The 19971-nt window shown below is 55.0% G+C and overlaps 10 protein-coding genes across 10 annotated transcripts; 6 read left to right on the top strand and 4 right to left on the bottom strand.

The window, feature by feature from the left end:
- The first annotated feature begins 333 nt into the window (after positions 1 to 333).
- B0H64DRAFT_408926 (uncharacterized protein) lies at positions 334 to 2296 on the top strand. Its single transcript, XM_062804682.1, has 2 exons — positions 334 to 1004; positions 1070 to 2296. Exons 1-2 carry the CDS (start codon positions 778 to 780, stop codon positions 2208 to 2210), a joined length of 1368 nt encoding a protein of 455 aa, XP_062654931.1. The 5' UTR covers positions 334 to 777; the 3' UTR covers positions 2211 to 2296.
- Positions 2297 to 2530: 234 nt separating this feature from the next.
- Positions 2531 to 4043, bottom strand: B0H64DRAFT_408925 (uncharacterized protein). The gene has a single exon (XM_062804681.1). It carries the CDS (start codon positions 3768 to 3770, stop codon positions 2688 to 2690), a length of 1083 nt encoding a protein of 360 aa, XP_062654930.1. The 5' UTR covers positions 3771 to 4043; the 3' UTR covers positions 2531 to 2687.
- A 110-nt stretch (positions 4044 to 4153) lies between these two features.
- Positions 4154 to 5378, bottom strand: B0H64DRAFT_408924 (uncharacterized protein). Its single transcript, XM_062804680.1, has one exon. It carries the CDS (start codon positions 5268 to 5270, stop codon positions 4407 to 4409), a length of 864 nt encoding a protein of 287 aa, XP_062654929.1. The 5' UTR covers positions 5271 to 5378; the 3' UTR covers positions 4154 to 4406.
- Positions 5379 to 5608: 230 nt separating this feature from the next.
- B0H64DRAFT_330462 (uncharacterized protein) lies at positions 5609 to 7037 on the top strand (the record flags this gene model as incomplete). Its single annotated transcript, XM_062800943.1, has 2 exons — positions 5609 to 5951; positions 6106 to 7037. 2 exons carry the CDS (start codon positions 5609 to 5611, stop codon positions 7035 to 7037), a joined length of 1275 nt encoding a protein of 424 aa, XP_062654928.1.
- Positions 7038 to 7922: 885 nt separating this feature from the next.
- Positions 7923 to 8948, top strand: B0H64DRAFT_435768 (uncharacterized protein). Its single transcript, XM_062806155.1, has 2 exons — positions 7923 to 8252; positions 8318 to 8948. The coding sequence occupies exons 1-2, from the start codon at positions 7997 to 7999 to the stop codon at positions 8629 to 8631; spliced, it is 570 nt and encodes a 189-aa protein (XP_062654927.1). The 5' UTR covers positions 7923 to 7996; the 3' UTR covers positions 8632 to 8948.
- A 7-nt stretch (positions 8949 to 8955) lies between these two features.
- On the top strand, positions 8956 to 9415 carry B0H64DRAFT_408919 (uncharacterized protein). The gene has a single exon (XM_062804679.1). It carries the CDS (start codon positions 9037 to 9039, stop codon positions 9265 to 9267), a length of 231 nt encoding a protein of 76 aa, XP_062654926.1. The 5' UTR covers positions 8956 to 9036; the 3' UTR covers positions 9268 to 9415.
- A 2829-nt stretch (positions 9416 to 12244) lies between these two features.
- B0H64DRAFT_408913 (general substrate transporter) lies at positions 12245 to 15001 on the top strand. The gene is made up of 7 exons (XM_062804678.1): positions 12245 to 12939; positions 13016 to 13195; positions 13255 to 13516; positions 13590 to 13859; positions 13957 to 14279; positions 14337 to 14567; positions 14630 to 15001. Exons 1-7 carry the CDS (start codon positions 12726 to 12728, stop codon positions 14755 to 14757), a joined length of 1608 nt encoding a protein of 535 aa, XP_062654925.1. The 5' UTR covers positions 12245 to 12725; the 3' UTR covers positions 14758 to 15001.
- Positions 14999 to 16293, top strand: B0H64DRAFT_408912 (uncharacterized protein). Its single transcript, XM_062804677.1, has 3 exons — positions 14999 to 15721; positions 15780 to 15971; positions 16051 to 16293. The coding sequence occupies exons 1-3, from the start codon at positions 15458 to 15460 to the stop codon at positions 16081 to 16083; spliced, it is 489 nt and encodes a 162-aa protein (XP_062654924.1). The 5' UTR covers positions 14999 to 15457; the 3' UTR covers positions 16084 to 16293.
- Positions 16294 to 17313, bottom strand: B0H64DRAFT_408910 (polysaccharide lyase). The gene has a single exon (XM_062804676.1). The coding sequence runs from the start codon at positions 17165 to 17167 to the stop codon at positions 16415 to 16417; it is 753 nt and encodes a 250-aa protein (XP_062654923.1). The 5' UTR covers positions 17168 to 17313; the 3' UTR covers positions 16294 to 16414.
- Positions 17314 to 17932: 619 nt separating this feature from the next.
- B0H64DRAFT_469065 (Alpha/Beta hydrolase protein) lies at positions 17933 to 19304 on the bottom strand (the record flags this gene model as incomplete). The annotated part of the gene is made up of 4 exons (XM_062807783.1): positions 18845 to 19304; positions 18668 to 18772; positions 18553 to 18602; positions 17933 to 18499 (listed from the first exon to the last, which is right to left on the bottom strand). The coding sequence occupies exons 1-4, from the start codon at positions 19218 to 19220 to the stop codon at positions 17933 to 17935; spliced, it is 1098 nt and encodes a 365-aa protein (XP_062654922.1). The 5' UTR covers positions 19221 to 19304.
- Between the last annotated feature and the right edge of the window lie 667 nt (positions 19305 to 19971).

Below are 19971 nucleotides of genomic sequence, written 5' to 3'. Positions count from 1 at the left end.
CCCTTCGCCGGGCGCTGATATTAATTACAAGCTTAATAAACATATTTCTCTTAACCTCTTGCCTCTATCCCTCCATCGTCAAAAAGTTGAGTTGACCAACGGCTGAGGTTCCTCAGCAGCTATAATCCAGCTTCATGATAATACCTCCCTCGGTCCGCTCCCACGCTCTCACTCAACCCCGGGCAACCAGGACCGGGGGCCGGGCATGTTTTGATATTTCGAAATTTAATGAGCAAGCCGAAAGCGGAAATAGGCCAAGCATCGGCGGGTTTTAACACAATAATTTTGCTGAGAATGCCTGCCAACGGTCCCCTCCTCGGCAGAATGCGGGGATGATCGACACCGGTCATGGGGAAGCAGAATACGACCTTCTAATCGAAGAAAATCGCAATCTAACCCAGAATGAGGCAGGTCCAGAGCGATGGCGATTGAGGTTGCGGGCATTCGCCCTTCGCCCGGTACACATGTGACATGATTCAAGCACTCCATACCTACCTACATAGGTACCTTACCCAGGACATCATCGCCGGTAATGTTACGACCCTCTCCAATGTCCTTGTTAGAAGCAAGACCCCGTGGCCCAAGCCGGAGATAATCTCTCACTATCGGGTGTCCAGCCAGTCATCGTCTTTCCGTGTTCATGCGGTCCCATTAGGGTTAACAAGGCCACGGCGTGTCTCTGTGCTTGTTGTGTTGCCCCGTTAGCGAGTCCTGTCGAGACTGACATTTATCCCCAATTGCTCCCCGGTTTCAAGGTGCTCCTCATAGCCAACCGCCATGGCCGCACAACTTGGTGAAAGGTCAGACGCCTCCGCCGCTCAAAATCTCGAACCTCCATCGGGGAATACCCAGGATGCTGCTTCCTCGCTTGATGATGGTGTTGGCGACAAAACACAACCAGGAACTGTTTCTATGTGGGGAAAAATAAAGCAACATTTCTTGCGTAGATGGTGGATTTACCTGATCGCGATCGTGGTCTTGCTTGTCATCTTATTGCCCGTTCTGTAAGTCATCCCCATGGCGAGCCTCTTGGCCGAAACAGTTAGCCGGAGCCTAACCATAATCCAAGGTTTAAAGTCATCATCCCGGCCATCATCAAAAACATCGTCGATGGCCAGGAGCTACCTGTAAAAGGGGGCTTTCTCAACTTCACAGACCCAACGCGCCTGCGCATCGGCCTGGACACCTCGCTCGATACTCCCCTGCCGGTTAAGCTCGACCCCGTTTCACTCAGCTTACTCCAACCGCCAGTTGACGGTGCTGATGATATTGGGACGCCCTTCCTCACGCTGCAAATGCCGGAGCAGCACATAAACCACGAAACCGATGTCGTCATCCCCAGCCAAGTCGTCGACGTTTTGGACCACGCACATCTTGTCGCATGGTTCAACGAATTCTTCGACAAAGAGGGGGCCGACCTCCGCCTCAAGGGTGATGATCTCAGTGTCTACCTCGGCGCACTGGACTACCGAGCCGACTTGGACAAGACCATCAAGGTACCGGGTCTCGACTACCTCAAGGGCTTTGGCGTGTCGGACATGCAGTTCACCATCCCGCCGGGGCCCTCTGGACACAACATGAAGGGGCACCTCAACATTCCCAACGCCGGAGTGCTGACACTGGGGCTGGGCAACGTGACGTTCAACGTGATGGCGGGGGACATCAACCTAGGATTGGTCTACATTTACAATCTCGACCTGAAGCCGGGAAACAACACACCACCCTTCGAGGGCGATTTCTACTTCGATCAGCTGGTGCCTAATCTCGCCACATTTCTGGAAACGCAACGCGGTGCTCTCGCCAACGGCATGGTTGAGTTCAACGCCACGGGCAATTCTACGTTTCACAACGGTCAGCGCATCCGTTACGTCGAGAGCGTTCTGAATCGGAAGCACATTCCCTTCACCATCCCGGCCACGACTTTGCTCCTTGATGTTCTCAGCGGCGTCCTAGCAAGCGGGACGGATGGTCCAGGACTCCCCTTACTAGACACGGTCGGGGACGTGATGGGGAACAAGACCCTATTTGAACAAATGCTAGACCATTTCGATCCACAAAGTATCGGCAGTGGCGCTCAAGGCATGGGCAACGGGGTGGAAGTCACGGATACTACCCAATTGAAGAGAAGGGCGATGGCACAGACGGCTGGGAGATCGATGCAGGTGAATCTTTTAAGGCTAGGTTTGCGTACCTTGCGATCAAAGTTTTGATGGACGCGTGATGAAGGTGGAGTTGAGGACATCAATAATATGTTATTAGGTTAGGAATTATTAATGATAGTACTGTGAATTACCGTCTCGGTGATTCTGTTGACAAAAGTTGTCACCGTGGAGGCTTTTGGACATCTCGCGCGTTTCCTTTTGCTCCAATTCCTGCCGTTACTTACCCCTTATTTCCATCCGATGAGAGATGGTTAGTGCACGCGGTGGTCCGGTCACCAGAAGCATTAGTTTAGGTTATCTGCCCAACCCAGAACGGCATCTTTGTGACTGTCACTGCTTCCGGCTGCTAGAGCATCTGAAGGCATCACGGGGGTACTTGTATAGTTGAGTTGGTAAGTAAGGTACGTTGAAACTACGCGGCATCAATCTCATTTACATAGATATTGGAATTGCATACACGAAACTCGGTCAGGTTTGGCGGCCCATTTGAATGCTCGCTCTTGACAAACCAGCTGAAGGAAAGATTTATCCCTGAACAGCGGTCTGCTGGACGATTTCCGGCACGAAAGCCGACACCGGCTCCCGGTCGTCGGCCCCGTCCTCCTTCATACCCCCCAAGATCATGGACTTGGGTGCCATGGCCTGCCACACCGGCGGGTCGGTAAAGGCCTTGAACTTCTCGTCGTGCCACTCCTTGGCCGTCACATACCGCCCCTCACTGTCCTGGAACATGGTGTCGTCCTCGGCGCGAAGGAAATAGGCGATGGAGTACCGGTGTTCGGTTGGGTTGAAGGGCACGACACGGTGGATGCACGATTGGAACTTCATGCCGCTCGCAAAGCGCAGCGAGTCTCCGACGTGGACAAAGGCGCATCCGGGTTGCGGGGCGACGAAGCCCATCTCCTGCGCGCCGCACTCTCCAGGAGGACGGATTTGAAGGCCCCACTGGTCGCTGAAAAGCAGCGTCAAGGAGCTAATGTCGGTATGCTTTTGGTGTCCGATCTTGTTTTGGCCCGTCTCCTCAGCCGGGAGGTAATGCATCATGGACAGTGTGGTGGTTGACGGGCGGTCGTTGCGGTGCGAGTTCTCGAAGCGCTCAGCTCCGGTCAGGCCCATGCCGGTAGAGAGAGCGGAGAGAAGGACCTTGGTGACGATGTTGCAACTACCAATGCCCCGCTCCAGAATGTGGAGCTCACCGCTGCTCTTGATCGGCGACGGGACCCGAGGGCTGCCTTGCTGGATCTCATCCCGCGACACCTTGAGCATCTCGTATCCGTCCTTGGAACCCGGCCCGAAGGCGCCCGTTCGGCTGCCAACTGGCTCGTAGCCGAGGTGGGAATCGATCAGGCCATATTCGTTCTTGGCCTCGATCGGGGCCTCGAAAAAGCGGTGCATGAGTTTCAGAACCTCCTGGCGGTCCTCGAGCATTCCACGGCCGTCGATGCCGTCGAGGTTGAGTTGGAAGTAGCCGTCCTCCAGACACGCCTTGGTCACCTTTTCGACTTCGGCCGGGTCTTGTGAGAGCAGCAGGCCGTAGTCAATGGTCCTCATGGACCAGACAGGGACCTGCTTACCCTGCCATTCGACGGTTTGCGGGGCGTCAGTCATCGTGGGTAGGATACTAGTGCTCACAAGAGCTTTGGTGGAAGAGTCTAAGTTGAAAGGGATGAGGTAAAACAAATCTGTAGCCTACACCAAGGCAATCGTCTTATTCTCGAGGCCGCCTGTGGCTTTTCAATGTTTCTTGAAAGATCGCCAATGAACCAGGACCCGGCAGTTGATGTGGTCCTGGTCGAATTCACCCGAGGCATGTTGCGTCAGTTATTCAGTCTTCCCCGCACTTTACGTCTCGCTGGAGGCACATCAGTGAGGGGTGTCGCATTGTCCCATCATGAAGTGGCACGTGGGTGGATGGCGGTTATGGCCGACATATTAAGCCAGACGGCCTTTCCGAGATCCACGTCTGGTAAGTCTCGCGCCCCCCCCCCCCCCACATCCAAGGATATAATATGGTATGTGATCATCGCCCAGACAACGGGGAGACGGGGAAAGGGAAGGTGTGCAATATCGGCCATCTCTAAATGTAACCACTTCAGGCGCCGAGTCTTGGACGGTCTTGGAAGCTCGGAAGCGAACCTTCGGAGTTATTTTTTCGAACGCTGGCCTCTTCAATCTAGCTAATCACCTAATCTAGCTGCTCTATGTAGTAGCGCCGGCACAAGCAGAACCTTAATGCTCTCCACCCTAGTACAAAACAAGGCACCTAACCTCGATGCTCTGCCGAGACCTCTCCTCTCGGTAGGCCGGGTCTTCAAAAGCCGAGTGCAGAGCCCTGCGCGCTAAGGACCTGTCCGAATCAAAACACTTAATCAGGAGTACGTCCTCGGACGTCATACGGTACTTGAAATGCCACCGATGATCCGGATTGTGCCGAACGACCCAGGACTCCCCGTTGAAATCCTCCTCGACCATCGGCGCCGCCACGAGGTCTGAGTCCGGGACGGAGTTCGCATCGGCCACCGCAATGGGATCTTTGAGAATAGTTTCGATGGGGCGCCAGATATTGATGATTTGGTACCTGCGTCCCAGTAGTTCGTCTGCTTCTTTGGGGTCGGGGAATTCCCATCTCAGCCGGAGCTCTGCACCGGCGTACGACTGGTCTACATGTGTCCTAGTGACCGGCCCACGGTTTGCGAGGTTGTTCCCTTGTAGGCCCAAGTGATGCCACTGGGTTGGCCCCCGGCGGACTTTGTGATTAAAGATGTGGATATGGCTTGCGCCCGTGATGTCTTTCAACAAGTTTCGGCATTCTTCGTAGTAAACAGATCGAATGGCTTCCTCGTCGATGAATTCCTTTTCGCTGCTCTCGTGCCGGCAGTATTGAAATCCGTGGGTGTCGAGCGAGTACTTGTCTTCTTCTCCCGCGATATCCATCACCACAAATCCGTGGGGCCGGTGTGGTCGCTTGTTTGTGACTCGGCCCCGGCCAATGAAGATGGGGGGAGGGCAGGAACCGTCTCCTGGGTCGTCCCAATAATTGAGTGTCGTAGCGACATTATGTTTCTGCTTGAGCTCCAAACTCGGGTTGTGGGCTGAGGTTTCCTCCATGTCTTGCCGTAAGAATGTCGTTGGGATGTCGCGCTGCTTGAGAGACTGGCCTCCGTCTATTCACGGAATGTTCTGAAAGAACTCGGCGTCTTTTAGGCCAAGCTGCTGGGCTTTCCGATAATTGCCGGAGTTTCCGGGAGATCTTATCCAAAGAAACACCACGGAAGCATCCGACTCCGAGCGGCCGTGGCACATGGCTGCGTTGCAGCACATTAACCGACTGACTCCCTGACGTTGCAATGGCGTGACCCCCACGTTGCCATGTTGTCTGCGGGGGCTGCGAGGCCACACCCCTCGAAACCGGTCGAGAGTGAAACCTTCTTCACCACACAAAGAGAATGGAGGAAGACGGCTTCATTCTCGTCCCCAGAGTGGACGAGAAATACTCTTTGAGCAACCGATGCTGTACCCAAGACGATGAATCCTCCCAGCTTTTGTCGGACATTGATGACTTCATCGACAGTCTTGAAGAGTCACTATGGGCCCTGAACACGTTCATCCACGCAAACCCTGAGCTCGCGTTCCAGGAATACAAGACACACAAAGCGTTGACAGAGTTCCTGCGGTCGCAAGGAGAGCAATGGCGTGTGACACCATCAGCCTACGGAATGGAAACGGCATGGGTGGGTGAATATGACAGCGGTCAACATGGGCCTGTTGTCTCATTCAACTTGGAGATGGGTAGGTAACTTAACTCAACCCAAGTTACTAGAAACTTTGTAGAACGTAGTCAACAACATGCTCACGCAATACTTAGACGCGCTCCCGGGTTTGGGCCACGCGTGTGGCCACAACCTTATCGCCATAGCCTCGATGGCCGCTGGGCTGGCAGCAGCGGAAACAATGAGACGGCATAACTTGCCAGGGAAGGTGTTCCTTATCGGGACGCCAGGGGAAGAAGGCTACGGGGGTGGCAAGATACGTCTCCTGAAGCAGGGCGCCTATCGGGGGGTCGACATCTCTCTCATATCGCACCCCGGCATTCTGCACAACAGCCCCCTCGTGCGAACTACTGCTTTTGCGCGTCTCGAGGTCGAGTACTTCGGACGGGCGGCACACGGCGCCAAGAACCCATGGATGGGAATCAACGCTCTCGACGCTCTGGTCGTCGCATACAATGCGGTGTCGGCCCTGCGCCAGCAGACCATGTCAGGCGACGTAATCGGTCTGGCCATCACTAACGGCGGAGAAAAGGCTACGAATATTATTCATGCCTACGCCGCCTGTGTCTGTATGATTCATGCGACTAGTGCTTCTCGCCTAGATGTGCTGCAACACAAAGTCAGCGCTTGCTTTCGTGCGGGCGCCGAGGCCACCGGAGCAACGGTCAAAATCAACATCACTCCCGGCTATCAGGATCATGTCCCGAACCGCGTTCTCGCGGCATCGTACGCAGCATACTGGAATATGTTACCCGACCCGCCGGACCCGTCGATTCCATTACCTGAGAAGGGGAATCAGCAGTTCACTTGGGTGCCGTCGAGCACGGATCAAGGAAATCTTAGCCATGCGATGCCGAGCGTGAACGCGAGCTTCGCTATCCCCCCCGGCCCCGAAGCCGGGCAACCGCACAGTCCCGACTTTGAGATGGCGTCGGGAACCAAACCGGCCTTTATGAGAGCTCTCAGAGTGGGAAAGGCCTTGGCGGGAACGGCGGTGGATGTGCTGGCGAGGCCCGGTTTGCTCGACGAGGTCAAGAAGCAATGGAAGCGAGACATGGAAGCAACGGACGGACCGCTCCATGAATGTTTTCCAAGAATAGGTTGAAGTCATTGGGAATTATGTGAGGGGAATCCATATTTAAATTGGTCTATTCTGCGCACCCGTTTCACCGGGCTTCCATAAGGTACCTATGTTGTATGCCTGGTACTTCAGTGTCAAGTCCGTCCCCAAGCCGAGCGACTGCAGAGCGGTGTCCAGCGATTGGCGCGGAACCCATACAAACCTAGCCCCTTTTGACTTTGTTATTGAATCATTACTGCAGATCTGCAATCTTGGGCGCCGATGAGGGTGGTGGTGTTGTATCTGCAGCGTATTCATGACGAAGGAAGGAGGGTGTCCACCGTAGAACGCTGAGCGAGATACGCTGAGGAGGAAAGGGGGAGCTCTCAATGCCAAAGAGGCAAAGCCGGTGAAGTCCTTCTGTTGGCTTGCCAGCCCTAACGACTCTGTTTCCCGAGCGATGCGACGATTAGTCGCTCCCAAATTGTCACGGATTGTAATTAATGGCTCAGGTCATGCCATGCCTTCACTTATTCAACCATGCATAGTAGGTACTACGTAATGAGGCCATCGTTCATTTACCGCGTTGTATACCTCGACCCCCCTTGCCCATATCTCAATACTTTCTGCCAATATGCTTAACTTCCTAACCGCTGTCATACTTTTGACTTCTTCACACAGAGCTGGCCGCGATTCATTATTTGCTATTAACGGCACCCTGGGTACCTCGATATTCTCGACCGCCGATTAGAACCTCGAAATGGAAAACATCACCAAGCGGCGCAGGCGGACAATTCGGTTACGAGTTTATTAGCAGAGTACTTGACCGGGGATGGAGGGCCCTGCAATCATGTGAGTTGGGATCTCCCGATTAACCCCTGTCCCCATCCACGTGAACATTGGCGCGGTCGACACGCGCCTCCCACGCGACAGCGGTCAGGGTTTCCTTCCTTGGGCCAAACGAGAAACCATCATAAAACCACGAACAACAAAGACGAAACACGATGGACGCGCTGTTCCATGCATCGAACGAGACCGTTCGGTCTATTCTTACTGCTCTCTGTGACGATGACCGAGTCCGCTCCAAAGCTCTCAAGTACCTCGATATGATTGAACCCGAAGCCAAGGTCAAGGCAAACGATGCTCCGCCGAGTGATCCAAACAGTAAAAAGCGGAAACCGGCGTCCACTCTCAGTATATGTGTGCGGTGCGGCGAAACGTTTTACGACGGGACCACCGACAAATGCAAATACCATGATGGTACAGAGTGGCCGTCTAAGCCGATGAGCTTCTGAGTGCTGAGCTCGAGCTGACCCCCGGTTTAGGCGAGCTTGAGCCCGATTATGACGGTGACTTCTGGGCTGATCATGATGAGAGATGCCATGGCGTAATCGACACGGATAGAATGCGAGAAGACTTTCCCGATGGTTTCGTATGGGACTGTTGCGAAAAGCTCGGTTCCGAACCAGGTTGCCGAAGAGGATACCACGAATCACACCCCGACAAGAAGTACAAGGGTTATGAATCTGAATCTGAGGATATTGGGACGTCGGAGATTGGCAGTGATGACGAGGGTGAAGGGGAGGAGGAGGAGGATGAGGACGAAGACGACGAGGACAACGAGGACGACGAGGATTAGAAAGTTTTGAACGACCAACACCGGCCGTCCCGTTCCACACCACCATTTGTATCCAAAGGGGCCAGGCATAGTTTGAGGCACCTCGTCGGCCTTCCGTTCGGTTTCGGGCCTTTCGATGCCCTCATCCTCAACCATAACAACTTGAAACGACAAGTCCCAGTATGGTGTGCCTCCATTATTAAATATGTTAGCATAGCTTGGTCCTCGGGAGGTCATTTTCAGTTCATTGGTCCACAATACCTATAATCCTACCTTCGTGGGGTTCAACCGTGATATTTCGAGGCGGTAAATCCCCACGTGGAAATTGTACTTTGCACTCGTCCTCTTCGGTTTCTGCCCCGACGTTTCTTCGTGGCTCCAAGGGGTAACATAGTGACTCTCATTTTAGGCAAGGTGGCCGCCACGATGCGCAGCCAAAGCCACCCATGGGAATGGTTGACACCGCAGCAGTGGCTTGTCCTTCGCATGTGCTTAATTCTATCCCTCGCCCTCGGAAACCATGCGATCGATGGCTCCACGCAATGTGGAATTTCTAAGTTACAAAGCAGAAACGACCCAGAGACAGCAAAGCACGGCAGCCTCGCCAACCTCCTCTTTCCTACCTCATATTCTCTCTCATCAGCTGCTGCCTGTTAAGCTTGAGCGACTCGCGCTCTTGCGCTTTGCCGCATCATCGGCTTCATTGTGTCTACCATTCCAGCCCCGGTGCCCCCGTAACACAGGTTTGGAGTACGGGGAGGGCCGGGGCGTCAGCCATGAAGCAAGGTGGCGGCGGTTTGGAATCAGGACGGTTTGGTTGGCTGTTGTTCGCATGCGAGTTTGTGAAACGTAATGATCCTTCCGCCGTACCTTGGCAGGCACGTGGCAGGCTAAGCTGCGGTAGTCCACCACCCGAGACCGGCGTTGAGAGGGAGTGAGCTACAAGTACAGATTGTGTAGTCGCCGAAGTGGCGGCTTAGCCTTTCTATGCGCAACTCTCGACGCCTCGGCAAGGATATCCCAAGTTCCCAAGCGACGGGTGCGCGCCTCTTCGCTCTTTGGGGCAAGCCGGCCTAACTAGTAGAACTCTAATAACGAAGCCCAACGAGTCGAGTCCTACCTGGGAAGCTACCGGTGGTTTGTTATCGCAGCGGGGATATTCATCATGGTTTTCGGCATCTGAATCTGCTCGTGCAACGGAATAGCCGTTGATAGAACTGCGGCTGGTCACAACATGTTGTCGGGGTCAACCAAAACCAGCCTCAGCCTTCCAGCTTTACCTAGTCCAGGACCCGGTCGAGTTCATGAGAGCGCGCTGGTTTCCGCAGTCACACCCACGCTGATGTAGATAACAAGTTTGCTCCCACCGGCAACGTTTCTTAGCGGTCGTCTAGCAAAGTGCCCCCCCAAGAGCCGTGAAGAACAGGCACTAGAAGTCCATAATCTCTAGTCTATCCCAGATCACCGGCACTGCCTTGTTCATGTCACGGTTCTTTCGGATGCCAATGGACACCCCCCTCCCGGGGCAACAAGCGAGGTTTCCTGGCAGGGGACAACCGCATGCATCGTACCTTTCTTGACTGGGACTGGGGGAGCCAGCCTCCCAGCTGAATCCCAGCGATGGGGGAATCGAACAAAGACCCCTGCAGCAGTCAATTAATTACGACGAGACCGCGAGAGTTCGACGCTGCGCCGCTAGCGCACGCGAGAGTGATGGATCAATGAGGCCGGGACTTGGCATATCAAACAACAAGAGGCACAGCGAAGCGGCAACTGCGAAACTGGCCATCTCCTTGCATCCTGTCGGGGAGGCGGCATCTTTGGATTTCAGCCATGTGCCAACGTGGACTGTTGTTGCATCAAGAGGCAAATTGGCTTGGCCTTCTCCAGAGAGCCCCTGAGGAGTTGATGACAGAAAAAAAGGCCGTCATGCTCTCACGCTCTAACTGGTGTACACAGCAAGGTACTGTGGAGTGTGGGGGTTCGGCCAAGTCATGAATGTTTCGATGCTGGGATGGCAGAACCGAGTCTGCTTGAGGGGACTCGGAGCGGGCCAAAAACAAACTTCAACCGTAACCGACTAAATAACTGGGATGTGACCAAGAACAAACCAGTCGATTGAATCGCAAGTAAGACAAAAAAGGCCACGGAATGAGTCTACTGTGTAGGATTTCTGCTTCCCGGGACTTCTCCTTTGTGATTTGGATCAGATGGCTTGCATACTTCCAACACGATTACGAAGTAATTCCTCATCCTGTTTGCCATGTGGGTTCTTGCTGCTGTCTGGTGTCTTCCATGTGCCTAAATCGAAACTCCATGGCGCCAAGCTCGGCCGTTGTGCTTGGCAGACTGGATCGGTCGAACCGGCATCGGGACGCTGGAACGTCGGCAATTTTTGGCATCCTCCCGGCGTTGATGATTCGATTGCGCATCTGCCGTTCCCAACTCGCAGTGGCGAGCACACCTCAGCTCAGCACGCTCCAGACGAAGGCAGAACCAACAGCTTCGGCGAGTTCGCGGCTTGCCCAACAGACTCTTGGCAATTCGAGTCCAAATTGGAGGAAGGGCTAAACCTCTTAGCGACTCTTCAGGTTGTCTGAAGCGAGGAGCAAACCCAGTTCCTCGCGGCGAGGCCGGAACACGAACACTTGATTGGGGCGATCCTGCCCGTCCGGATGGGGACAAGGCAAGCGTGGGATGCAATTTATAGACGGTAAGGCGGGAGGGTTGCGGGGTTCGCCAATATCGACGGATCAATGGGCATCGCTGTTGACACATGCAAAACGCAGCTCCTTTCCCCTTCGCGATTCCTCTTCCTGTCTGTTGGTTTTGAGGGCGGCTCTGTCGGATCTGTCTTGGCCGCCAGTGGCCGCTACGGGCTTGGCCACTGTCAGCCGTTGGATGGCTTGCGGACCGATTAGAGACGGCGAGGACGACGCGGCTGCGTCTGGCAAAATTGCCGATGAGAGGAGGACATGGGGGAGATCCATCCAGCGGCCCAGAAATGAGCGAACCTGAGAGGTTGCGGTTGTTCGCTTCGCGCTAGCGGGACGAGACTGCGAAGAAGCCGGCTTGGCATCCTCAGCATGGCATTTACCCGGAGAGACGGGTTCCATCCATGCAAGGTTCCTCCAATCCGGTGGTTTGAACGAGCAAGCTTCGAGGCGCCGACCCGCGAGTGCCAAGGCCACACGCAGGCCGCTCCAGGCTTCGGTACCTGCCAGTGCCTGCCAACCTGCTGCCAACCACGCAGCGCTGGCCCGCCCATCCCCCCCCTGTCTGCAATCGATCAAGGCCGTCGCTCCGTGGTTGGCTGCCTTGGTCGCGGGGTCACACCCTCCCCTCGCTTGTTTTGTCTGCCAGTTGTGGTGAAGTTGTTTGCGCTCGCATCGATGGAGAGTGGATACTCGAGGTGGAACTTTCACCCCCGGAATCTGCTACCGCCCATCCTGCCGTGCTTGCCTGCCTTCGGAGTAACGACTGGAGTGGACTGCGGACATTTTCTGGTCGTTTTCTGGTGTCCTGTCACCCTGTCTTCCGATGCAGCAACTCCATACCGACATACGCCAGGGGTGGAGGAGTGTGGTATGGAACACCCTCAACAACATGGATACGGAGCACACAGACACGGGATCCCGCCCGTCCACCCTCCCCCCCCCCCCTTCCTCCCTCCCCCAGCTCCCCTTTCTCCGCGCGAGCCCACCGTCCGTACCCACCCACACAGGTTGGGGTATTGGGGAATCATGGGGTCAGTCCGACCTTCTCCACGGGGTTGAATCCTCACGATCCTTGCAGGCCCGCCGGACCAGCCGCGTTGAGCCAACCGCGGTCCGACTGTCAAGCGGGACCTAACGGCAAACCGTCCTTGTTGGGATGATGGAAGAAAGGCGGTTCTTTTCTTGGAATGGGGGAATTGGGGAAAGTGCCAGATGCCTTCCCGGGGTCGTGGATCGCCTCTGCAGCGTCGTATATTGGACCCATGAGCGCGGTTGGAATAAAGGAGGGCCTCTCCTGCGACTCTGAAGAGACGCGTTCTCTTCGTTCTCATCCCCTTCCTCCTCCAACCTTTCCACGAGTCTCGCACTGATACCGGGAGAGCCTCTGGACCAGCGACAATGGCGATCGCAGCCGCCAACAATGCCGAAGTCGGCAAGTCCGACCCCATCATCACTCGGCTTGCCAACGAGGACAAGAAGCCCTTCTACAAGAAGCCGAACCTGTTCTTCCTGTACCTCATGCTCTTTCCGACATGCATGGGTATCGAGCTCACCTCCGGGTTCGACTCCCAGATGATCAATGCGCTTCAGATTGTCGACTACTGGATCTCGTGTAAGTAGTTTCACCAGCAGCGCGCGCCGCCGTGACCCCTTGTTCCTCCGGCCAAAGCTGACTCGGTCGCGTCCAGACTTCAACAACCCGCAGGGTTCCCTCAAGGGCATCATCGCGGCCTCTTACTCGCTCGGTGCCATCCTGTCGCTTCCCTTGATCCCCATGGTCAATGACCGCTTCGGTCGCCGCTGGTCCATCTTCGGGGGCAGCTGTATCATGGTGATTGGAGCATTAATTCAGGGTTTCTCGGTCCATGGTGAGTGCATCTGGTGTGTTGTGGGTTGTTTTGGTTTAAGCTGACCTCGCTGGTGATAGTCGGCATGTACATTATCGCCCGTATGATTCTCGGCTTCGGAATCCCGACTTGCATCGTTTCTGGTTCTTCGCTCATCGGCGAGCTTGCCTACCCCAAGGAGCGCCCGGTCCTGACCTCGCTCTTCAACGTCTCGTACTTCGTTGGCCAGATCGTTGCGGCCGCCATCTGCTTCGGCACCAACAGCATTCAGAGCGACTGGGCCTGGAGAATCCCCTCGCTCCTGCAGATTTGCCCCTCGTTGCTGCAGCTCACCTTCGTCTTGTGCGTCTGGCCCCTGTCCCCCACCGTACGCCGATGGCTTGATCAAATGCTGACCGTTGGGCCTGCCGAACAGCTTCTTGCCCGAGAGTCCCCGATGGCTCATCACGAAGGACCGTGCTGCCGAGGCGCAGGCCATTCTCGCCAAGTACCACGGTGAAACCGACCGCGGGGCCGAGTTCGTTGCCGCCGAGTTTGCCCAGATGCAAACCACGATCCAGCTGGAGGTCGAGGCGTCTAAGAAGTCTTGGCTTGATCTTTTCAAGACCGCCGGCATGCGGCGCCGTCTCCTCATCACCACCATGCTTGGTCTCTTCACCCAGTGGTCTGGCAACACCCTGATCTCGTAAGTGGTTGCTAACTGCCTTCCTCTGCGATTGCCTCTGCAATGGACTCGCGACCGCGAAGAAATGGAATGACTAACACGAGACTCCCTCGCTTAGGTACTATCTCGGAGATCTCCTCAGGCTCATCGGGTTCGAGGACTCGCAGTACATCCAAAGGATCAACGTCTCCATTGCGTGCTGGAGTTTGTTCTGCGGCGTTGTCGTCTCGCTCCTCGTCGTCAAGATTCGCCGCCGTGTCATGTACCTGATTTGCACCTGCAGTCTGTTGCTGTGCTACATCGCCTGGACGGTTGCCATGGAGCGCGCCCAGACCGCCGAACAGTCGGGCCACCCGAACCAAGCGGCCAACGTCGCTGTGCTGTTCTTCATCTACGCCTACTCGCCGTGCTACAACATGGGCTACAACGCTCTGACCTACAGTAAATCACATTCTGCTTCCCTGGACACCCGAGACTAAAACGCTAACCCTACTCTAGCTTACATGGTCGAAGTTTGGCCCTACGCTGAACGCTCGAGCGGTATCGCAGTCTTCCAGCTTTTCGGCCGTTTGGCCGGCTTCTTCACCACGTTCGTCAACCCCATCGGTCTCGACAACGTCGGCTGGAGGTACCTCATCTCGTACTGCTGCTGGCTCGCTTACGAAGTTGTCTTCGTCTACTTCTTCTTCCCCGAGACCCACGGTCGCACCCTGGAAGAACTGGCCTTCAGTATGCCCCCCCTCTTCACCCGCCCCGTCTATAAACCACTTTGCAGATCTAACACATGGCAGTTTTCGAGGACAAGCGTCTGGCGGACGAGGCCGTTGCTGCGGTCGAGAAGGTTATTGGCCACGACAACGATGATGTCGCTGTCGACGAGAAGCGCGCCACGGCCGAGACCAAGGAGAACGTGGTGTAAGCTGCCTCTGCTCTTGTGTAACGTAGCAAGGACGAGAGACTGTGAGCGGTTTGGGAATACCCTGTCATTACTTAATAAGAGTGATGACTTGCTTTGGAGAAGATGCTTTGATTACCTTGGGTTGTTGTCGTTCATCCGGGCCATACCATTTTGTGGACAAACCATTAGCAAACAATGGCTGGTCTCGCGTTTATATTCTTTGCCGTTGCGCATAATTCACGAAGCATCTTGCTCCCCCTTGCGAGTCACCGATCCCGGTCGCTCTTTTCCCGTGCGCCTCACCCATGTCTCCTCGTGCTCTGCACGTGGGACCCCTTCGTCCAAAGGAAACCATTCACTCAAAAGGATCATCCGAAGTCTGGAGCTGCTGCGTGCCGAACCCAAATCTGTGGGTCTTCATTCGTTGAGTTGCATGAGACCAACGTTGATCATACACTCTTTTCCGGACTAATCCGTTTATTGCCAAGGATCAGAGCTATCAACGATCGAGACAACTCACTGTTACTTGACCTTGGTATGGGAGAATGCTACGGGATAATACCTCTCCAAATTGGCCAAGCCCACGCATAGACATCCCCGCTCGTCCTGCTGAGGATATAACCGCAGCCCCTTTCAAGTGAGACTAGGGCAGCGCCTCGCCCATCGAAGCCTCTGATTCTTCTCCCCCTTCCGGCTCGCCGTGGGTCCTTCATCTCGCAACATGCATCTCCCGACTTGCCTCGCTACCCTGATCGCCGCCCCGCTTTTAGCGGTCGCGATCCCGACCAGCAACCTGGCTCCCGGGGAGCAAACCGGCCTTCTTCTTGCAAGACAGCGGCAACCAGCCCCTCCTCCTTGTGTCCGAATGGACCCGCCTCCCACCCAGGAGGAAACGGAGGCCCGGTTCAACGCTTTCGTGGAGGCTTTTGTTGGCGAATCCAAGAGCTTAGCAAAGGCATTCGAATACATTGCCGCCGATTACATCGTACGCCTACCCTTCCCAGTCCTCTTGTGTTAAATCAACTCTGACTCGTAGGCCACAGAATCACAACCCTGCGGCACAGAATGGGTCACAATCGGCCTGGGATATCCTAAGCCCATTCTGGGATCAGTCGTCACATACATATCTCCGTTCTACCATCGAAGAGAATATGTCCTGGGTCAATTATAGATCTGGCGGTTTCGGAGAGGTTGTCGACCGGTTCCGGTGGGAGGCAGGCTGCATCGCCGAACATGTTCGTTACCCCTTGGCCCTCCCCAACACGTTATAAATACAATGGCTGGAACGTGGAAGGAAGCTAATATATAGAACAGTGGGATCAAGGGGAGGTGTACCCGACTTCCTGAGTACGACCTACTTCCAGGGCTATTCCTGACATCCAGGCTCTCGGCGAGCTTGGAGCCATATCCTTCAAGCCAGCGACTATCATTGTTCTTCGCCCTATTTTGTTTGTTGTCGGAACTTCGTGGAGCAACAACAGCCCTAAGGTTGTTGGCAGTCATTATTATTGACGCCGCCGCAGCTTGAGGGGTTTCTTATGCAGGATAAAAATAACGGCAACAGCGCAGCTGTTGCTCCATTTGTATATTTCAAATAGCGCGTATACAGACTTCCTGAGCCCACGCCGTCCCGCTCCTCGTTCATTTGTACACCTCCCTAGATTGGACATCTCGTGCTTCACCATAGATCTGGGTCCGCCTCCTCTTTGGTCGTCGCGATGGCAACCTTATCGTAGAACACCTGCCGGAACCCCTGAGTCCCCTTCATACCCTTGTCATCGTGCCATCCATTTGCGTACAGACCAACACGGAACTGGAACGGAACGTCTTCAGATACGGTCGTGGCAACGTTTTGCTCTTCCAGAACCTGCTTGTCGTCAAACCACAAACGCAGGAACCCCGTAGCTTCGCTCTCCCAACGGGCCTCAATCATCACCTTGTGCCATTCGCCGGCAGTGAGGGTCACATCGAGGGGGAGTTCCTTGGTCTTTTGGTCGCAGACACTCCCTGACTTCAGGCGGGTGAACAATTTCGTTCCCTCGGCCCAAAACATCGTGGTAGGCATGAACGAATCACATTCGTCAAAAGGCGCGATGAACTGTGCCAGGTCGTAGCTCTGCGCGGGATCAAACTGCCAATCGGGGGGGAGCCGGAAGGCAAAGCCGTAAAACCGTGTGTCGCCGTGTTTGTAGGCGTTCAAAACGCGGACCTCGGAGTGGTAACGGCCCGTGTAAGATTCGTCAAAGGTCTGCGTCATGACGAGTGCTGGCGGCTCGTCGAAGAAGACATCGGTGACTTCTTTAATTTCGCCCTTGTGCTCGGTTTGGGTGCCACCCCAGCCAGTTAACGTCCCTCGATTGTTGAATATTTGCTCCGCCCGCACTGCGGGCCACACCGTGAGGAGAACCGGGAGAATAATGCGGAGAAACATGATTAGAGCTTCTTGGATTTGGAGGGGAGGGTGAGCTTTTTTGGTTGCTGTTATTTGTTGAAGGAAAATGGGGCCGATGGAGATCTGAATGACGGGGTTGAGGCGGAGTTGTGCAGCCCCCAATACAAGGTGGGCGACTCGTGCCCTTTATATGCATCTTGTGAGTGGGACATTCCGTCGTTTGTTTCTCATGATCGTATCTTTGGCAGTTGAAGAACAGCAACCCCCCACAGAGCGAAGCAATAAAATCGCGAGGAATGTCTGGATACGAGAGGTGTTTTGTTCGAAACAGCCAAACGACAGCCAGGCCCGCCTTCTTGGTTGAGGCTGAGCAGTCCTACTGAGTGGAAAGCCATGACAGAGGCCAGGCCCCACCGACTTCGTGTTTCGAAAACCGGTATGACATGTGTGGCGGATGGGGGAAACATAGGTAATAATAGCCCATGTTCCTTGCAAGAAATTTCAGATACTATAGCCAGTCAAAGAACCCTCGAGAAAGAGTCCTATTATCCGCAATTGTGATACATGAGTATCTCTGTAGAAGCCGACCGCACGCATTGAACACTGGCTGTCAACGAGCGGCGGAGGTGTCAGCCGTTTCGGGTTTGCTGACATGGCCAGCGCCCTCCGTCTTCTTCCTTTCCATATTAACAAGGGCCGGGGCCACAGACCTCGGGCCAGAAACATCGACCCCGCAACGGCCCAAGACGCGTGAAGAAGCAAGCATGTTTTGCGCGTTTCATTTGTAACCCACATCACGACTTGTTAGTTTAGATTATGTGCAGCTCGCAAGGCGATAATCGCGTCCTGGTCGTACTCGTGCTTCCGCTTCATAGAGTTGATGTACATGAAAGTGTGCGGGCACCCCAAGTATCGCTTGATAATGGCCTTATTCCCACCAGCGACGAGCTTCATGGCATATGCCTCCCCTTCATCCCGGAGTGGGTCAACTTCGGCTGTCCGGATGAACGTATCGCAGAGGTTGTTCCAGTCTGGTGCCTCGAGGGGCTCAAGCCACCAGCTGGGCCACAGACTTCGCAATTCGGGGAGCTTCTCTGGCGGCATACACAAGCGGCCAAAGTACTTGATGCGTGCCCAAGGGAGCACTGGTCCTCGGTAAAACTCGTGAAAAGACGGGAAGGGTGAGTCGGTATAGTACGTGTAGGTCAGCCCCTTCGTTGCCGGCGTTACGGACGCCATGCAAAGTTTCAAGGGCATGCCGGCATCGCGGGCCATGTGCTGCAGTATCAGGCAAATATGCGCTCCAGCTGAGATTCCGCCGATCGAGATGGAATCAGGGTTGATGTTGAGTGTGGTGGCCGACTCTCGAACCTACCGCTACAGGTGAGACAACGTCAGACTAGTTCGCGGGGCACGCATCTCACCCATTTTAAGGCACTCCAAGCGTCAAGAATGCATTTGCCCCACGTGTTTTCTTCCATGCATGCCACGTCAGTGGATACCTCCATGTGCGTTCAAGCTGAGGGATCATTTACTGACCTGGACAGAGCCGATAATCGACATCGACCACCGAGACTCCCGCCTCCCGCATACTGAGACAAAGCGAAGCCTCCGTGCTTAAGTTGCCGAGAACGAAGCCGCCCCCTACTCGGCCGAGTCAGCGAGAGCCCCTTGACTTTAGGGGGTTTTGGGGGTTTGATAGGGGGGGTGGCTCGCCATGGAAGTTTAAATGCACAGGGTACGGGCCGGAGCCATGTTTGGCCTCATCTGGACTGTACACCCGTACGGGGATGCTGATATCGTCCTGTGATGGATACTTGGCGTCGGTAACCCTTGGGTATCCCGATGTGTCAAGAGCGCACGGTGATTGATACGCCTCTGGATGTGCGCGCACATGCTCGATGGGGGGGAAGACGGGAGTAGCCTTTCGGGGTTGGCTCGCCGCCTGGGGCTGGCTGTCGGTAAAATAAGCGAGGAAATCGGAATCCAGTTTAGCAAGAATGTGCTCCTCGATGAGCCCGTCAATGCCTCCCGAGTTTAGTGTTGAATCAGGTTCCGTGGCCCCGGCCCCAGCGCTGCGTTGGGCGTTCATCCTTCCGTTAGATACCGTAACGTTAATGTCGGAAGGGTGGCGTTGGCAGTTGGTTCACGTTTTAGACCTGGGGCACTTTTGGGTGTGGAGTTGGGTCCAGCGGGTTGACACAGAGTGATTGGTGTTGGTTACCTGAGGAATGGGTTCGCTCGAGGTTCGGTAGGGGCGGTCAAACTTTCCGGTGGGGTGAACATCCCAACTCCACAACGGTTTCCGTCAATTCCCGGGGGCTACTCGGTTCCTTCCGTCCGAGGGTTGCAGGGTTACGTGAGAAGTACTTGGTACACCCGAAAGACCAGCTTTCCGCGCGGTTAACGGCGGACAGCCGACAAGCGGGGTTCAAGTTTCGTTTGTCCAGACCGCAAGGACCAAGATACGAGTATATCATATCTCTCCATATAATAAAGACATAAACCAACCTTCTCACTAACCACCAACTTCATCGTTGAGTAGCGGACAAGGCCCAGCGTGCTCGGGCGCCTCCCCATGGGCATGTGAACCCGACACGGTTACGGGCGTGGGGCTATGGCAGAGGATGCCAGGGACGGAGCGTGGGAGCCGACTAAAATGGAGTCAACATCAAGGGATGCATGTCCCGATTATGTGCACAAGTGCGGGGTTTGCTGATCGTGGTCTAAAGAGATGGAGCCCGAGCCGGGCAATAAGGGGTCGACCACACGGACCTACTTAGCCGCTTGTTACAACAATTATGACGCTGCCGCTAAACCATCCCTTAACTCATCAAGCTGAG

The sequence above is a fragment of the Chaetomium fimeti genome (genome assembly GCF_033439085.1).
Source record: "Chaetomium fimeti strain CBS 168.71 chromosome Unknown B0H64scaffold_9, whole genome shotgun sequence".
Classification (NCBI taxonomy): domain Eukaryota; kingdom Fungi; phylum Ascomycota; class Sordariomycetes; order Sordariales; family Chaetomiaceae; genus Chaetomium; species Chaetomium fimeti.
This window is presented reverse-complemented; position numbering and strand designations above follow the sequence as displayed.

Bases quoted from the DNA above. Each gene is read 5' to 3' on its own strand.
- B0H64DRAFT_408910 (XM_062804676.1), bottom strand. From the start codon at position 17,167: ATGTTTCTCCGCATTATTCTCCCGGTTCTCCTCACGGTGTGGCCCGCA.
- B0H64DRAFT_408926 (XM_062804682.1), top strand. From the start codon at position 778: ATGGCCGCACAACTTGGTGAAAGGTCAGACGCCTCCGCCGCTCAAAAT. The intron at 1,005-1,069 runs GTAAGTCATCCC...CCATAATCCAAG, and splicing joins GTCATCTTATTGCCCGTTCT to GTTTAAAGTCATCATCCCGG.
- B0H64DRAFT_408924 (XM_062804680.1), bottom strand. From the start codon at position 5,270: ATGGAGGAAACCTCAGCCCACAACCCGAGTTTGGAGCTCAAGCAGAAA.
- B0H64DRAFT_408925 (XM_062804681.1), bottom strand. From the start codon at position 3,770: ATGACTGACGCCCCGCAAACCGTCGAATGGCAGGGTAAGCAGGTCCCT.
- B0H64DRAFT_408912 (XM_062804677.1), top strand. From the start codon at position 15,458: ATGCATCTCCCGACTTGCCTCGCTACCCTGATCGCCGCCCCGCTTTTA. The intron at 15,722-15,779 runs GTACGCCTACCC...CGTAGGCCACAG, and splicing joins ACATTGCCGCCGATTACATC to AATCACAACCCTGCGGCACA. The intron at 15,972-16,050 runs GTTCGTTACCCC...TATATAGAACAG, and splicing joins CAGGCTGCATCGCCGAACAT to TGGGATCAAGGGGAGGTGTA.
- B0H64DRAFT_408913 (XM_062804678.1), top strand. From the start codon at position 12,726: ATGGCGATCGCAGCCGCCAACAATGCCGAAGTCGGCAAGTCCGACCCC. The intron at 12,940-13,015 runs GTAAGTAGTTTC...GGTCGCGTCCAG, and splicing joins TGTCGACTACTGGATCTCGT to ACTTCAACAACCCGCAGGGT. The intron at 13,860-13,956 runs GTAAGTGGTTGC...TCCCTCGCTTAG, and splicing joins TCTGGCAACACCCTGATCTC to GTACTATCTCGGAGATCTCC.
- B0H64DRAFT_408919 (XM_062804679.1), top strand. From the start codon at position 9,037: ATGCGCAGCCAAAGCCACCCATGGGAATGGTTGACACCGCAGCAGTGG.
- B0H64DRAFT_435768 (XM_062806155.1), top strand. From the start codon at position 7,997: ATGGACGCGCTGTTCCATGCATCGAACGAGACCGTTCGGTCTATTCTT. The intron at 8,253-8,317 runs GTACAGAGTGGC...CCCCCGGTTTAG, and splicing joins CAAATGCAAATACCATGATG to GCGAGCTTGAGCCCGATTAT.